General features: G+C 42.0%; 1 protein-coding gene across 1 annotated transcript; it reads right to left on the bottom strand.

Annotated features, from left to right (window-relative positions):
• Positions 1-221: 221 nt before the first annotated feature.
• LOC139409360 (DCN1-like protein 4) lies at positions 222-18,704 on the bottom strand. The gene is made up of 12 exons (XM_071154398.1): positions 18,599-18,704; positions 18,053-18,098; positions 16,723-16,793; positions 16,282-16,321; positions 16,100-16,187; positions 11,258-11,346; positions 9,714-9,784; positions 7,232-7,323; positions 3,720-3,828; positions 3,072-3,176; positions 2,865-2,967; positions 222-2,764 (listed from the first exon to the last, which is right to left on the bottom strand). The coding sequence occupies exons 1-12, from the start codon at positions 18,605-18,607 to the stop codon at positions 2,709-2,711; spliced, it is 879 nt and encodes a 292-aa protein (XP_071010499.1). The 5' UTR covers positions 18,608-18,704; the 3' UTR covers positions 222-2,708.

Here is an 18,704-nt window from a genome sequence, read left to right as displayed (position 1 = left end):
CATTCGGCATATCTCGTCCATATCAGAGCGTTACCTCAGAAACCATTATGACCACCCGGTGTAGTGAGGTCTCTACCTCTGGTGACCTCAATATGGCCTACTCCAACTCCACCCTCCATTTTGAAACACACAAAGAGGGCAGTGAAGCTTGAGAGCTACAACTGTAATTGTTTGTACTGATTAAATAAATCACCTGAAGTTAATGCAGCAGATGAAAGTTGTTAAAACGTAAGTTGTTTATTTTAATTACAGAATTATACTGTTATTACATTGTTGTAAATGAGTGTAACACCAGACATGTTTGTCTTAATGAAAATAGCTGTTTAAGTGACTGAATTATTTCAGACTGAGGCAAATAAAAGGTGGGACCATTAAAACCCAATTTCCCAGATTCATATCCACCTACTTTACTCACTCAGTACCCTACTCCCCTCTATTTTGCTACAAAATTGTCTTTATGACACTATCATAAATAAACCTGTAATGAAAGTCGCCCATATTGTGTTTGATGTTTTTATATCAGTTGATCTATGGGTACCTGGATAATAAGGTGCACACATGACGTGGTAATTACTGTGGTAATGCAATAGTAAAAATACATTAGGCCTACAGTAGCGGAATCAAACATGATCCTGTGCAATTTAAAAACACAGAACGAACATCTCATCACAAACCACATTTGAATCTTTCTGTAAAGGAAGATGGCAAAGCAAAAATGAATGACAACAGTAAGTTAATATAGAGATACTGTAGGTTACAGTGAAAACACATACTGTACATACATATACAGTCAGGACAGGGTTGTTCAACCTCCTGCATTACCAATGTAGAACACCATCTGAATTAGACTTATTGGTGCGCAGTCCAGCCACTAGCTCCATCTCCAAAAACCTAATATAGATAAATATACTGATGACTGGACAGGACAGCCAAAGCATCATGGATCACTGATAGGTGGAGATCTCATGTGACCTTACTACTTCATAAATTGATCCATTTACTGTATATGCTTTAGTTGTGGATAAGATGCCACTGGGTTTGACCAATTCATGATTGACATGTCAAAAGATCTGACACCATTCTTACAACACAGTCTCATGTTAATTTCAGTTCATGTCCATTTGTTTGAGAGACTGACTGTTGTTTTTACTGTGTGTGATAGGGGGAGGGGTTGGCAAATGAAGGAGGGAACTCCTCTTCCTCAAATGAGGTTACATGTGTGTTTCAGCTCTGAATATACACAATCATGGTTTTCATAAAGCGTTAAGACAACATGGAGGATATCAAATGAAGCACAAATTCCTGTACAAAAAACAAAACAAGTTTTCAAAAATCTCATCCATTCTGACGGAGAGCGTGCAACGTTTCACTCATGACAATTGAGCGCCACATCACAGCCAGAGAAAAGTTTATACATGTGTTACAAGAACATTAGCAAAAGCATAGCATCGTCACAGGGGTCTAACTCTAACCCTTCAATGTCCATGGTCTAACTCTAACCCTTCAATGTCCATGGTCTAACTCTAACCCTTCAATGTCCATGGTCTAACTCTAACCCTTCAATGTCCATGGTCTAACTCTAACCCTTCAATGTCCATGGTCTAACTCTAACCCTTCAATGTCCATGGTTTTGAGACATCTTGAATGATAAGCCCAAAAGTCTCATTTCATCCTGATCTAATCCCTGACCACTGTGTGTGCGCGCGCACGGGTGTGTTGAGCAAGTAAAGCAAACTCCATAAAAAATGTTGAGAAAAAAAAAAATGTACAAACCTACAGCTTAGAAACATAGATTGGTCACGTAAACCATGAATGCTGGCCAGTCCACTAACAACTGACCACTGCACTGTAATAAGAGTTTATAGGCAGCACTGCTGATTGGTTAGTTGTGGTATGAGGTCAGCTGAAGCCTTCACAGGGGGCTAAAATAGTTTAGCACAGGCTGGTGGTATCATAGTGAGCATGGGGATGAAAACCACTGGGGGCTCAAATCACTGGCACAAATGACTTAGTTATAGTAAACTGTGGAGGTGTCATCGTCCATCTGTAACAGCTTTAGGGACCATGGCTAAAATAACAACTACTGTAACACTCAGCCTGACAATGTACTTCTTTAAGAATTCCAATTCAACCCAAATATAGGACAAAACTGATAGAAAAGATGGGTTCTGTAGGTTATAAAGAGACAAGCACAGATCAAGTTCAAAGCACGGATATACAATATTCAAATGTGCCCAGGTCAAAATGACCTTGATTTAAGACTAAGACCGACTGTTCAAAAGGGAGGGATTTTGTTTGTTTAATTCCTCCTCACGGGAGCGAGGGGTTGAAGAGTGGATTTTTCTCTAACACAAAACCATTTAGCCCACATCAGCCACTCATGAGAACAGTTATCCTATCACACAGCACACAGTGAGGGGATGCAACACCACAGGGTCTGCCATGTGCTTAACCACAATGCAACATGGGTAGGGAACATTACCCGGAGATAGTTGGCGTCTCCATAGTGACCATAAGTAATCTACATCCCAATCTCGCCAGGGCAGCTTACACCCAGTTTTGTACCTTACACCCCCCTGCAATCATTACCTGGAAGCACCACCTGTCATCGCTGACACGCACCTCTCCATTTTGTATAGTTTGTTTTCTCATAGCCGTCGTCGTCATATTATGTTGTTTTGTTGACATTTGTTGCAGTGTACCTGATGCTATGACATCTCTCTTTCTTTGTACCATTCCACAAACTCATCCAACAAAACTGGCCCTGACAAAATTAGAGAAAAGAATGATAACATTAGGGAATTGATCAGCTGTACCACTATGAGAATGAGTGTATTAGTGTCAGTGTGCGTGTGGATACTCACAGGCTCCATCCTCGTCATAGTTACTGAGTTCCAGGTTGATTGTCCTGCTGAACTCTAAAACGTTGCACCACTGGTCTTTGTTGATGACCTTATACTTGGATTGCTAAATAAATTAACATAGACAGGCAGTCAATACAAAGAACACTACATTCACACACAGTTCCCTCACTTTATTAAGTTGAACGTTACACAGGCTAGACTCCATACCTCTAAAAACTGATTGAACACAGGAAACAGTGACCAAGTCTTTCCCAGGAGAAGCCCCAACATGCACTTGGCGGTGTTCAGGTCTAAACTCCTCTGGTCCTTTTCCTGTACAATCAAAAATATACAGACATCGCTAAGGTCCCGGGTCAAATACGACTCAATTTAAATATTTAACTGTAAGTGATTAAGTAATACAGTAAGCCTACTAGTAACGGTCAATGATTCTGTGTAATTCATGAGGACAAATCCAAATCCCATGTGCTTTGTTTATTAAATGGTATTGATCTCACTTCAAGCACTATATTTCCATTCACTGTAAAGCTCAAATAAATTGCTTTCAGGGGAACATGCCTTACTTCAAGCCAGACTATGTAAATAGCCCATCAGTACTCTTGACAAGCACTTCAGCCATGCAAGACAAACAAGAAAATAATCTTGACACTCAAAACTTATGAATACAAAACTGAGAGCTGACAGCACAGCAATATTTTCATACCGAACATCACAGATTTTTTTGTGTTTATTTTTAAAGTTTAATCTGTCGTGTGTTGAATCTAAATATCAACAAATAAATATCCAAGGGGAATGAATATCCCAGTCAGAGGAAATCTAGTGATAATACCGCAGATCAGGTTTTGCCTCACTCACCCGAGCAAAGTCGAAGGCGTATCTGTAAATGAGCTTAAAGTTGCTGGTGTTGTTTAGGACAGACCTCAGGTAGTCCAGGGAGTTCCTCAGCCTCTCTGTGGAGTCGCACCTGACAACGCCAGAGAGACATGTTAGAGAAAGACTAGAGTCCCAGCTGTCAGAGTGTAGACTATAAAACAAGACAGTTAACTATAAAGTAGACTATATGGGTAGACTACACTGCTCAAAAAAATAAAGGGAACACTTAAACAACAATGTAACTCCAAGTCAATCACACTTCTGTGAAATCAAACTGTCCACTTAGGAAGCAACACTGATTGACAATACATTTCACATGCTGTTGTGCAAATGGAATAGACAACAGGTGGAAATTATAGGCAATTAGCAAGACACCCCCAAAAACAGAGTGGTTCTGCAGGTGGTGACCAAAGACCACTTCTCAGTTCCTATGCTTCCTGGCTGATGTTTTGGTCACTTTTGAATGCTGGCGGTGCTTTCACTCGTGGTAGCATGATACGGAGTCTACAACCCACACAAGTGGTTCAGGTAGTGCAGCTCATCCAGGATGGCACATCAATGCGAGCTTTGGCAAGAAGGCTTGCTGTGTCTGTCAGCGTAGTGTCCAAAGCATGGAGGCGCTACCAGGAGACAGGCCAGTACATCAGGAGACGTGGAGGAGGCCGTAGGAGGGCAACAACCCAGCAGCAGGACCGCTACCTCCGCCTTTGTGCAAGGAGGAGCAGGAGGATCACTGCCAGAGCCCTGCAAAATGACCTCCAGCAGGCCACAAATGTGCATGTGTCTGCTCAAACGGCTCCATGAGGGTGGTATGAGGGCCCGACGTCCACAGGTGGGGGTTGTGCTTACAGCCCAGCACCGTGCAGGACGTTTGGCATTTGTCAGAGAACACCAAGATTGGCAAATTCGCCACTGGCGCCCAGTGCTCTTCACAGATGAAAGCAGGTTCACACTGAGCACGTGACAGACGTGACAGTCTGGAGACGCCGTGGAGAACGTTCTGCTGCCTGCAACATCCTCCAGCATGACCGGTTTGGCGGTGGGTCAGTCATGGTGTGGGGTGGCATTTCTTTGGGGGGCCGCACAGCCCTCCATGTGCTCGCCAGAGGTAGCCTGACTTCCATTAGGTACCGAGATGAGATCCTCAGACCCCTTGTGAGACCATATGCTGGTGCTGTTGGCCCTGGGTTGCTCCTAATGCAAGACAATGCTAGACCTCACGTGGCTGGAGTGTGTCAGCAGTTCCTGCAAGAGGAAGGCATTGATGCTATGGACTGGCCCGCCCGTTCCCCAGACCTGAATCCAATTGAGCACATCTGGGACATCATGTCTCGCTCCATCCACCAACGCCACATTGCACCACAGACTGTCCAGGAGTTGGCGGATGCTTTAGTCCAGGTCTGGGAGGAGATCCCTCAGGAGACCATCCGCCACCTCATCAGGAGCATGCCCAGGCGTTGTAGGGAGGTCATACAGGCACGTGGAGGCCAAACACACTACTGAGCCTCACTTTGACTTGTTTTAAGGACATTACATCAAAGTTGGATCAGCCTGTAGTGTGGTTTTCCACTTTAATTTTGAGTGTGACTCCAAATCCAGACCTCCATGGGTTGATAAATTTGATTTCCATTGATAATTTTTGTGTGATTTTGTTGTCAGCACATTCAACTATGTAAAGAAAAAAGTATTTAATTAAGAATATTTCATTCATTCAGATCTAGGATGTGTTATTTTAGTGTTCCCTTTATCTTGTTGAGCAGTGTATAACCCCAGTCTGGGGTCAGCACCATTTTGTACACTGCACAGCCTGGAATGGAAATAAACTATATGGACAGTCACGCACAGAACATACGTACAGTTGAAGTCGGAAGTTTACAAACACCTTAGCCAAATATATTTACACTCAGTTTATCACAATTCCTAACCTTTAATCCGGGTAAAAATTCCCTGTCTTAAGTCAGTTAGGATCACCACTTTATTTTAAGAATATGAAATGTCAGAATAATAGTAGAGAATGATTTATTTCAGATTTAATTTCTTTCATCACATTCCCAGTGGGTCAGAAATGTACATACACTCAACTAGTATTTAGTAGCATCGCCTTTAAATTGTTTAACTTGGGTCAAACATTTAGGGTAGCCTTCCACAAGCTTCCCACAATAATTTGGGTGAATTTTGGCCCATACCTCCTGACAGAGCTGATGTAACTGAGTCAGGTTTGTAGGCCTCCTTGCTCACACACGCTTTTTCAGTTCTGCCCACAAATTTTCTATAGGATTGAGGTCAGGGCTTTGTGATGGCCACTCCAAAACCTTGACTTAGTTGTCCTTAAGACATTTTGCCACAACTTTGGAAGTATGCTTGGGGTCATTGTCCATTTGGAAGACCCATTTGCGACCAAGCTTAAACTTCCTGACTGATGTCTTGAGATGTTGCTTCAATATATCCACATAATTTTCCTACCTCATGATGCCATCTATTTTGTGAAGTGCACAATCCCTCCTGCAGCAAAGCACCCCCACAACATGAGGCTGCCACCCCCGTGCTTCACAGTTGGGATTGTGTTCTTCAGCTTGCAAGCATCCCCTTTTTTCCTCCAAACATAACGATGGTCATTATGGCCAAACAGTTCTATTTTTGTTTCATCAGACAAGAGGACATTTCTTTTAGTCTGGCTTTTTTTTAATGGCGGTTTTGGAGCAGTGGCTTCTTCCTTTCTGAGCGGCCTTTCAGGTTATGTCGATATAGGACTAATTTTACTGTGGATATAGATACTTTTGTACCCGTTTCCTTCTGCATCTTCACAAGGTCCTTTGCTGTTGTTCTGGGATTGATTTGCACTTTTCGCACCAAAGTACGTTCATCTCTAGGAGAATGAACACGTCTCCTTCCTGAGCGTTATGACAGCTGCGTGGTCCCATGGTGTTTATACTCAAACTATTGTTTGTACAGATGAAAGTGGTACCTTCAGGATTTTGGAAATTTCTCCCAAGGATGAACCAGACTTGTGGAAATCTAAAAAAAAATTCTGAGGTCTTGGCTGATTTCTTTTGATTTTCCCATGATGTCAAGCAAAGAGGCACTGAGTTTGAAGGGAGGCCTTGAAATACATTAACAGGTACACCTCCAATTGACTCAAATTATGTAAATTAGCCTATCAGAAGCTTCTAAAGCCATGACATCATTTTCTGAAATTTTCCAAGCTGTTTAAAAGGCACAGTCAACTTAGTGTAAACTTCTGACCCACGTAAACTTCTGACCCACTGGAATTGTGATACATAATAATACATGATAAGTGAAATAATCTGTAAACAATTGCTGGAAGAATTACTTGCACAAAGTAGATATCCTAACCGACTTTTCAAAACTCTCGTTTGTTAACAAGAAATGTGTGGATTGGTTGAAAAACGAGTTTTAATGACTCCAACCTAAGTGTATGTAAACTCCCGACTTCAACTGTATAATAAAAACACACAAATTAAGAGCAGACTTACTGCAGGGAGCCCATGCCTTTCAACCACTCCTGTAGGGTGAAGTAGCCCATACTCTGGGCATCTAACTTCCAGGCCAGAACCAGCATCACCACCTGTTCACAAACACCATACACTCACATATTATTATAAACTGAAATGCTTGATATTTCAAAAATGTACTTTCCAATTAATAATTTGAATCTTTGTGCCATCTTTCAATAACATAGTTTTCCCCAACTCAAACACAGGAGACTGAAAAGATTTGGCATGGGTCCTCAGATCCTTAAAAGGTTCTACAGCTGCACCAGCGAGAGCATCCTGACTGGTTGCATCACTGCCTGGTATGGCAACTGCTCGGCCTCCGACCACAAGGCACTACAGAGGGTAGTGCGAACAGCCCAGTACATCACTGGAGCCAAGCTTCCTGCCATCCAGGACCTCTATACCAGGCGGTGTCAAAGGAAGGCCCTAAAAATGATCAAAGACTCCAGCCACCCTAGTCATAGACTGTTCTCTCTGCTACCACACGGCAAGCAGTACCGGAGTGCCAAGTCTAGGTCCAAGAGGCTTCTAAACAGCTTCTACCCCCAAGCCATAAGACTCCTGAGCATCTTGTCAAATGGCTACCCAGACTATTTGCATTGCCCCCTCCCCTCACCACTGCCACTTTATGTTGTCATCTATGCATAGTCACTTTAACTCCACCTACATACTACTTCAACTAACCAGTGCCCCCGCACATCGACTCTGTACCGGCACCCCCCCTGTATATATTGTTCATTTTTACTGCTGCTCTTTAATTGCTTGTTACATTTATTTCTTATTCTTATTGTTATTTTTTTTAAACTGCATTGTTGGTTAGGGGCATGTAAGTAAGCATTTCACTGTAAGGTCTACACCTGTTGTATTCGGCTCATGTGACTAATAACATTTGATTTGAGTTTGTCAAAGACTTCAGCCACCCAGGTCATAGACTGTACTCTCTGCTACCGCACGACAAGCTGTACCAATGCACCAAGTCTGGAACCAACAGAACCCTGAACAGTTCTACCATCAAGTCATAAGACTGCTGAACAGTTCTACCATCAAGTCATAAGACTGCTGAACAGTTCTACCATCAAGTCATAAGACTGCTGAACAGTTCTACCATCAAGTCATAAGACTGCTGAACAGTTCTACCCTCAAGTCATAAGACTGCTGAACAGTTCTACCCTCAAGTCATAAGACTGCTGAACAGTTCATCAAATGGCCACCTGGACTATTTGCATTATCTCACTTTTTTGTTGCGTCGACTCTCTTGCATTGGCTCTATGCACACTCACTGGACTCTACCCACACCCACACACACACACTACACTGACACTCCAAGACACACACGCAGTGGAAGAAGATACTCGCGACTAGTGATGGCTGATGTGAGAGCACAACATGAGGACTACATTGTTTGGATGGCAGACCATCTGTGGGCTATCCAGGATTAAAAACACCTTATGTGGAAATCTCAATGAAGAGACATTCCCACAGAAGTCCTAGGGTCACTGAAGCCAGGAGAGATGAAGACTGATGAAACTTGAATTGACTAAATTAATATTTGTGTGAATTAAAATTGTCATATTTGACTGTTTCAAGAATTTATAAAGAGCTAAGAATTTTGACATGTTTTATTGTACTGTAAGTGGTATAGATTTATTAGTACAGAGAAACTGTTATTCTGTTTGTCAGACAGCGGATAGTTCAAAGAGGAGCGACACTGGTGCCCCTGGTTAATTTAGAGAAGAGTTGTGATGATTAGATTCAAGAATGTGTGTGTGTGTTGTTTTCATGCCTTTGTTTTAATGTTTTGGGCCATGCAAAGTGATGTTAATTAGCCGATAGGAGATACCGGGAGTTGGCACTCTTGGAAGAATAAAAGCTTTACTTAAACTTAGATCATGTTTGGATCTAAAACCTGAGTTCTTGACCAATAGCATTACTGTAAAGTTAACCTCCATGTAGGTCTGATATCTGATTGGTGTAACCGCTGCTTCTCAGAGGTGTGACAATTGGGGTTGGCAAGACCAACACAGAGAATCCTGAATTCCTAAAACACCACATAGCAAATTCTTGCATACAGTTGATAAAAATAGTAATTTCTGGGCTGCCCTACACACACACACGCATATTGACGCCACACACACACACTGCTGATACTGTTTATTATAAATCCGGGTTGCCTAGTCCCTTTTACCTCAGCTACCTCCTACCCCTGCACATTGACTCGGTACCGGCACTCCTTGAATAAATCCTCAGTTATATTAATTACTGTGTTTCCATTTCGCAAATTTTTCTCACTTTTTAACTCTGCATTGTTGTGAAAGGGCTCGTAAGTAAGCATTTCACAGTAAAGTCTACAACTGTTGTATTCAGAGCATTTGACAAATAACATTTTATTTATGATTTGCATGCACATGTAGATGGATTATAAATGTCACTCATCTACATAGACATGAATAGCCATCCTTACATTTTCGGGTTCCACTCCAATGTCTTCACAGAACTTCTCCATTCCCTCTGGCCCCACAACATCGTCACGGACTATCAAAGAGACACACACACAGCCATTATACATACTGTATGACATCACAACCAGACACTCCACTCTATTACATGGTGTGATGTCATAATCAGGAGGTCAAAGCATTCACTATTATAACCAATCATAGTTTGTGATATCTTAATTGTTATGATGTCATACAATTCTAACATCACAGCAAAAATGACAATCACAATGCATACATACAGTACCCGTCCAAAGTTTGGACACACCTACACATGCAAAGGTTTTTCTTTATGTTTACTATTTTCTACATTGTAGAATACATTGTTGCTTTGCACACTCTTGGCATTCTCTCAACCAGCTTCAACTGGAATGCTTTTCCAACAGTCTTGAAGGAGTTCCCACATATGCTGAGCACTTGTTGGCTGCTTTTCCTTCACTTTGCGGTCCAACTCATCCCAAACCATCTCAAGTGGGTTGAGGCCAGGTGATTGTGGAGGCCAGGTCAACTGATGCAGCACTCATCCCTCTCCTTCTTGGTCAAATAGCCCTTACACAGCCTGGAGATGCACGCCCACACCATCACACATCCATGCTTCACGGTGGGAACTACAAGGAGATCATCCGTGTGAATGATCTCCGCATGGATGATCTCCTTGTGGTTCCCACCATGAAGCATGGAGGAGGTGTGATGGTGCTTTGCTGGTGCCACTGTCAGTGATTTATTTAGAATTCAAGGCACACGTAACCAGCATGGCTACACAGCATTCTGCAGCGATACCCCATCCCATCTGGTTTGCGCTTAGTGGGACTATAATTTGTTTTTCAACAGGACAATGACCCAACACACACCTCCAGGCTGTGTAAGGGCTATTTGACCAAGGAGGAGAGTGATGTAGTGCTGCATCAGATGACTTGGCCTCCACAATCACCCGACCTCAACCCACCTGAGATGGTTTGGGATGAGTTGGACCGCAGATTGAAGGAAAAGTAGCCAACAAGTGCTCAGCATATATGGGAACTCCTTCAAGACGGTTGGAAAAGCATTCCAGGTGCCATCAAGGCAAACCGTGGCTATTTGAATAATCTAAAATATATAACACTTTTTTGGTTACTACAGGATTCCATATGTGTTATTTCATAGTTGATGTCTTCACTATTATTCTACAATGTAGAAAATAGTAAAAATAAAGAAAAACCTTGTAATGAGTAGGTGTCCAAACTTTTGACTGGTACTGTACCTACATAATAATTGTCTTTGACACTATCCCACCTGCAAGGGACATACAAAACCTTGATCTACAGAAATTTCAGCAAGCAAGCGACATCCTTTACGAAACAATCAATGATGCCCTAGTCACAGCCTTCTCATACAACAATTCAACTTTGACATGAAAAACCCAAATCCAATCTAAGGGTAACAGAAGGTATTTACACCGTTATGGTCTGTGTTTTATACAAACTGATAGAGGAAATTGAATTTTTTCCCCCCTACAATTCTTGTGTCTCACCTGCGTATTCGTAGAACCACTCCAGACATCTTTTACTGGAGAAGGTCTCCTCCTCTCGGATTTGTGGTGCCTCATGTTTTCTAAAAACACTGCATTACGAAAAAGACCATTTCAGACAACCTACGGCACAAGTGCACACAGCATAGTTCACACATTACTGCGGGTGCTGGGAACTGTGACTTAAAATCCTACCGTCTGGGAGCATATTTCACACTACGATGTAAAAAAGGTTAATCCTGTTAATCCCTATTGGATGAGCTATGTGACGAAAAGTCCCCTTGCTGCTCTTGAATTTCTGAGTTGGCAATGACATATGAAAACTCATTGGGGAGACAAATCACTTGTCATCATTAGGGTAGCAAAGGGTGGGAAACTTTCCAGAAAATGTTTGGAAATTCTCCATGGGAAGTTAAGCCAGGGAATTTGGGGAATTTCGCTTAAATTCATCAAAAAAGTTAGCTTATTACAGCTTACTTTTTTTGTGGGATACACATAAGGCAATTCTAGGTCTTGTGGCAAATTTTGGTTAAACTATCCCCAATTCAATGGAATTGCAACCCTCTGCATGCACAGTGTACTCTTCCATCACATGTACAGCCGATTCTCAAGATCTTGCACACTAATGAGATGCTTTTGAGCCCACACTACTACACTGTCTGAGCCAAGGACTACATGCTTTCTGGTAAGTTTTGATTACAATACTGGGTGGGGTGAATATATTTTTTTGTTAAATAGTAAATAGTAGCCAACAGCAAAGTGTTTAAATCATTTATAATTTGTTAACAATTTCTGCTACTTAGTTTTTGCTACCATGTGGGTTTTAGCTTGATTGAGCCTGATAACTGAGGAGTGTTAATTCACCTGTTTCCATATGTTTCATTTAAAAAAATGTATCTTACAAATTAGTTGTTTAATCTAACTGCTTAACTATTTACCTGTACATGGAATTGTATTCGGTTTTTTTTTACTCATTTTTTTCTCATCTTTATAGGAAAATGCCACAGGCACTATCTGATTTGCGGAGACATTTCACTGCAGCTAATGCAGAACGAAAAGCTGTGTTCATTTGCAAATACTGTGTCAAATCATATGTGAAGAATGCAACAAAGACGCAGAATCATCTCGCCAAGTGCATAAAGTTCCCTCAGCGCTCACAACAAGCAGCCTCTGGCAAAAGTCCCTCTACTTCTAGTCGAGGTAGCAACATCGATAGCTCATGGTCCTCCTGGACCATGTTCGAGCGGTGTATGCAACTGGTTCACCTCTGATGCTCACAGGCAATGTGCATTGGAAGAGATTTCAGAATGTTCTTCGCCTAGCATACACCCCTTCAACCAGACATGCTTTATCAACTCATTTGCTGGATGCAAAGTTCAAGTGAAAGTCAAGCAAATCATAGAGAAAGCAGACTGTATTGCAATCAAGGAAATGGTTAGGCATGTGAAGGGTCATGAAGTTATAGCAGCAATCTACCTCGCCAAGCAAAGTGAGAAGAATAAGAGCACCACATTGAAGCTGCCCAGCAACACCTGTTGGGGTGGTGTTGTCATCATGTTTGACCGTCTCCTGGAGGGGAAGGAGTCTCTCCAAGAAATGGCCATATCAGTCTTCCGATATGGACAGCCCCATCAAGAGGATCCTCCTTGATTATGTATTTTGGGAGAGTGGTAAGCAGCCTGAAACTCCTGAAACCTATAGCAGTACCCACTGCACGGATTGAAGGAGACAATGCCATCCTGTCTGATGTACAGACTCCGCTTGCAGATGTAAGAGAAGAAATCCGTACTGCCCTGCCCACTTCACTGTTGCTCAAAGCAGAGAAACTGCAGTTCTGAAATACATCAAGCGTGAAGACTTATGCCTGATGCCCATACACGCCACGGTGTACATGCTGGACCCCAAGTATGCTGGCAAGAGTATCCTGTTTGGTGCAGAGATCAACAAGACCTATGGTGTCATCACTACAGTGTTTCGCCACCTTGGCCTGGATGAGGGCAAGGTTCTTGGCAGTCTGGCGAAGTACACTTCCATGCAAGGGCTTTGGGATGGAGATGCAATATGGCAGTCGTGCCAACATACAGTTGAAGTCGGAAGTTTACAAACACCTTTGCCAAATTGTTTTTCATAATTCCTGACATTTTATCCTCATAAAAATTCTGTGTCTTAGGTCAGTTAGGATCACCACTTTATTTTAAGAATGTGAGATGTCAGAATAATAGTAGAGAACGATTTATTTCAGCTTTTATTTCTTTCATCACATTCCAAGTGGGTCAGAAGTTTACATACACAATTAGTATTCTATAGCATTGCCTCTAAATTGTTTAACTTCAAGCAAACGTTACAGGTATCCTTCCACAAGCTTCCCACAATAAGTTGGGTGAATTTTGGCTAATTCCTCCGGACAGAGCTGGTGTAATTGAGTCAGCTTTATAAGCCTTCTTGCTCGCACATGCTTTTTCAGTTCTGCCGACACATTTTCTATAGGATTGAGGTCAGGGCTTTGTGATGGCCACTCCAATACCTTGACTTTGTCGTCCTTAAGCCATTTTGCCACAACGTTGGAAATATGCTTGGGGTCATTGTCCATTTGGAAGACCCATTTGTGACCAAGCTTTAACTTCCTGAATGATGTCTTGAGATGTTGCTTCAATATATCCACATCATTATCCTGCCTCATGCCATCTATTTTGTGAAGTGCACCTCCCCCTCCTGCAGCAAAGCACCCCCACAACATGATGCTGCCACCCCCGTGCTTCACGGTTGGGATGGTGTTCTTCGGCTTGCAAGCCTCCACCTTTTTTCTCCAAACATAAAGATGGTCATTACAGCCAAACAGTTCTATTTTTGTTTCATCAGACAAGAAGACATTTCGCCAAAAAGTACGATCTTTGTCCCCATGTGCAGTTGCAAACCGTAGTCTGGCTTTTTTTAATGGCGGTTTTGGAGCAGTGGCTTCTTCCTTGCTGAGCGGCCTTTCAGGTTATGTCGATATAGGGCTCGTTTTACTGTGGATATAGATACTTTTGTACCTGTTTCCTCCAGCATCTTCACAAGGTCCTTTGCTGTTGTTCTGGGATTGATTTGCATTTTTTCGCACCAAAGTACGTTCATCTCTAGGAGACAGAACGAGTCTCCTTCCTGAGCGGTATGATGGCAGCGTGGTCCCATGGTGTTTATACCTGCATACTATTGTTTGTACAGATGAACGTGGTACCTTCAGGCGTTTGGAAATTGCTCCCAAGGATGAACCAGACTTGTGGAGGTATACAATTTCTGAGGTCTTGGCTGATTTCTTTTGGTTTTGAAATACATCCACAGGTACACATCCAATTGACTCAAATTATGTCAATTAGCCTATCAGAGCTTCTAAAGCCATGACATCATTTTCTGGAATTTTCCAAGCTGTTTAAAGGCACAGTCAACTTAGTGTATGTAAACTTCTGACCCACTAGAATTGTGATACAGTGAATGATAAGTGAAATAATCTGTCTGTAAACAATTGTTGGAAAAATTACTTGTGTCATGCACAAAGTAGATGTCCGTACCGACTTACCAAAACTAGTTTGTTAACAAGAATTTTGTGGAGTGGTTGAAAAATGAGTTTTAATGACTCCAACCTAAGTGTATGTAAACTTCTGACTTCAACCGTATCTCATCAGCCACCTGGTGGAAGGGACTTTGTGGATCTGAGGCTCTTTCCCCCGTTGCCTCCCTCATCCTCCAAATCACACCAACATCAGCCGCCTCAGAGCGCAACTGGTCCTTGTTTGGGAACACACACACCAAAGCATGCAAAAGGCTGACCAATACAAGGGTTGAAAAATAGGTGGCCATCTGGGCAAATATGAGGCTTTTTGAGCCTGACAACAAGTCATCCTCAACAAGGTTGGAAAGTGACAGTGAAGATGAGGCCTCAGAGTCTGATGTTCAAGAGGGGGACATTGAGAAGGTCCAGGGAGAAGACATGGAAGCCTGAGAGGAAGACAACCAAAGCTTTAGTTTCTAGACTGTCATTTTACAGATGTATGTTGAAAATGGTTTTGCGATGCGATGAACCATTGGGGATCATTCAATATTCCCTTTATTTTGTTGTTCAGTGAAATCATCCCATGTGAAGAGTCATCTCATTTAATTAAAGTTCAATTCATAACTAAATAGTTTATTACATTTCTATTGGAAGGATTTAATTTGCAATTATGTCTACTTATGATAAGGTTAAAGGTTTGTTTCTGTCTCCATATGATATGGTAAATATATCCAATGCAAAAAAAATCTACATTTAAATGGCATTAATATTAATTTGCATACATTTCCATTAATTCCCATATATTCTCGTTAATTCCCACGGAAAGTTTCCAGCTCTGAATATTCCCCAAAATGTGCAACCCAAGTCATGATTCATGCATACAGTTTCAGGGAACAGGTAATCTCTGAAACCCAGAAAAAACATTTGTGAATAATTAGGTTCGGGGGGGGGGTGTATGAGAAAATCTACTAAAACAAGGAGCAGAAGCAGGGCCATAACTCCAACCCCCCTCTCTCTGCAAGTTTCAGGCAAGGCTATGGGTTAAATGTACCCTACCCTTCCCAATTTGGAAAGAAGTGCACACCCGCTAAACCATGATTTGTTCAAATAACCAGTTACAAAAACCTGCACACATAACCTTTGCTCGTTAGTCATCAAATCCAACATTCTTTTGACAGATGATACGATAAAATGTCTGTGCACGAGAAATGAGTGAACAGTGAAACTGAATAAGACGGTTGGATATAACTCCTCTCCTATACAGTCTAGTTACTTAGCTAACTAATGCATACGTTGGTGTAGCAGGTTGGTAGTACCTGTCCTGGCGACTCTTCTTAGCTGACAGGTCATCTCCAGCAGTGGGTCTCCTCTTTTTCCTAGGAGGCATGGCTCTGGAGCAGCAGGCTGAGAGAAACACATTATGAGAGATATAGAGTGATATAGAGAGAATGATATATAAGTGTCACATGGGTCTGCATTAGGTGCAGGCAGTCGGTACCTGTGGAGTGATCGTTATGTCCAACGTCCTCCGTCAGGTTCTGAGGGGAGGGATAAATGTATTAGGCAACTACCACCAAAATACACACAAACACTGCAGCACTGACATTAGCATGCATTGAGCAAGGGGAGGGAGGGTGTGTAGGGACAGGAAGCTTGCTCTCTCATTTCCTCAAGCTTGTAACCTTTAGAGATGCAGTTGTTAGTTCAGACTGCGAGAGAGGGAGGAGAGCCGAGAGGATGAATCACACCCTTTAAGGGCCCAGCCAGGAATTAAAAATGAATCTATAACTAATTAATAACTTGGATTCATTTGTAGATAAGGGGAACTGTCCATGATCAAATCCATTGTGTCGTGCCAGAGTAAGTCCAACTGGAAATAACAGTTGGAACAGGTGACACATGAAGAATACACAATGATATTTGGGCAAAATGCTTTTACCAGCCTGTGCAGGGTGTGGTAGATTTTGTGAATGCCGGCCAGTGTAGACAAATGGGTGTGCAGCTGAAAATCTATAGGGGGAAAAAAAATACATTATCAGCACATTGCTAACTTTAACACTACAACAGTACATAAGTAGATATGGAACACATATGCAACAGTACATGTAACAGTATATGAAACAAAAATATGCTGCTCACACAGAAACAACCTCATCTTAATGACGTGCTGCATAACATGTCAATTCACTAGGTTTCCCAAGGCACAGAGAAGGGAGAGCTCACCATCTGCTACCCACAGCCTGCCTACATCATGCTCCCTCTGTCATAGCCAGAGTGACCTCTTGCATTCAGCCAATAGGAATGAGAACGCATGCATGTACAACCATCTCACCATCTTCATCATTTGCATCACAACAGCTGGGATACCTAAATAGTGACAGCAGTAACTGCACACAATCAAGGCATTTCATCAGGATGGGTATGACTATTTTTTTAAAGCATTTTTATGCTGATATTAGCAGTCTTCTCTCATAGTATACCAACAAGAAGGTGGTATGATGAAGAACTATAATGCAATAGGCTAGATAAAAGGCTTTTACCAGCCTGTGCAGGGTGTGGTAGTATTCAGTGGCCATAATTTTTTATTTACCTAGGCAAGTCAGTTAAGAACAAATTTCTTATTTACAATGCTGGCCTAGGAACAGTGCCTTGTTCCGGGGCAGAAAGACATATTTGTACCTTGTCAGCTCGGGGATTCGATCTCGCAACATCTTGGTTACAGGCTCAACGCTCTAACCACTAGGCTACCTGCCGAATACCAACATGTGGATGGTATTCAATACATACATGTATTTATTGTATAAAAGGGTTCAAAGAATGCCAGCCAAAAACTGGTTGTCGATTTTGATTAAACACTACGCGGACATACGCTTATCATATATATTTTTTTTAATCCTTATCTACGTTCACTAAGTGTCAATTTAGCTTTGTGAAAACGCTCACACAAGCAGGAGGCTGAATCCAGTTATGCATGTGTCGAACCCCATTAAACAGTAGATTCATATAGCCTACCTAAAATAGGTACAGACGCGCAACTTGCAGAGTTTACAAAGTATCTAGAGAGTAGATGGAGACATGGATGTTGTAGTCCATTTCCTGGATTAAGGTTATTATATTCGGAGCAATGGGAGTGGAATTAGACTACAATTCCCAGACCTCAGAAATTAATTTCATTCAACAACCCTCTACTCACCCCAACTGATGAATGCATGTTATATTGCCACAAAAATACGTTACAGCCTATGGAATAGTCCATACAAATATCTTACCGTTCTCTTGGAACAGTTGATGTAGATGATGCGCAGTCGGAGAGAGCTATTGCAGCAGGCATAGAAATACAGAACTGCGTCACAATTTATCCTCTGTAATTTTCCGCAGTTGCTTGGAAAACTGACCTATTTAGTCTTACACAACATTGTTTTCCAAGTGTTACTTGCTATGCAACTGCACTGCATTCCCAGCCGTAAAAACGCGACACAACATCAGTATAAAATGGTCGACAATAATAACACATTAAGCAGATGTAATGAACAGAATAGCAGCCTTGGCAATGTTACCGTTCCTAACAATTTCCAACAAAATGTGAATGCCTCCAGCAATGACAGTACACAGAATTCTCCCTTTGTTGCGCCCCAAGACAACACTGGGAAAGGAAATAGTCAGATAGTCTGTACACACATTTATTCGATCAATCGATTAACAGTTCATAGAACCATTCAAATATAAAAGTAGACATATGCAACAGACCCGGTTATCAATACGTGGAGCCTATCCTACTGCGCGTAAAATACACCAAAAGCCACAACTATACTTACTTGCCGCATCAGAGAGCATTTTTTATAAACACACAACTGTCTGTGTGAAGTCCGAGGACCGCCAGTAGGCGGAACATGTCAACATAACCATGCCCACAGATACTTT

The sequence above is a fragment of the Oncorhynchus clarkii genome, chromosome 5 (assembly GCF_045791955.1).
Source record: "Oncorhynchus clarkii lewisi isolate Uvic-CL-2024 chromosome 5, UVic_Ocla_1.0, whole genome shotgun sequence".
Taxonomy (NCBI): Eukaryota; Metazoa; Chordata; class Actinopteri; order Salmoniformes; family Salmonidae; genus Oncorhynchus; species Oncorhynchus clarkii.
The sequence above is the reverse complement of the archived record's forward strand: the minus strand, read 5'-3'. Positions and strand labels throughout refer to the sequence as shown.

Bases quoted from the DNA above. Each gene is read 5' to 3' on its own strand.
- LOC139409360 (XM_071154398.1), bottom strand. The intron at 16,188-16,281 runs GTACCGACTGCC...TGTTTCTCTCAG, and splicing joins ACATAACGATCACTCCACAG to CCTGCTGCTCCAGAGCCATG. The intron at 3,829-7,231 runs GTAAGTCTGCTC...TGGCGTTGTCAG, and splicing joins AAAGGCATGGGCTCCCTGCA to GTGCGACTCCACAGAGAGGC.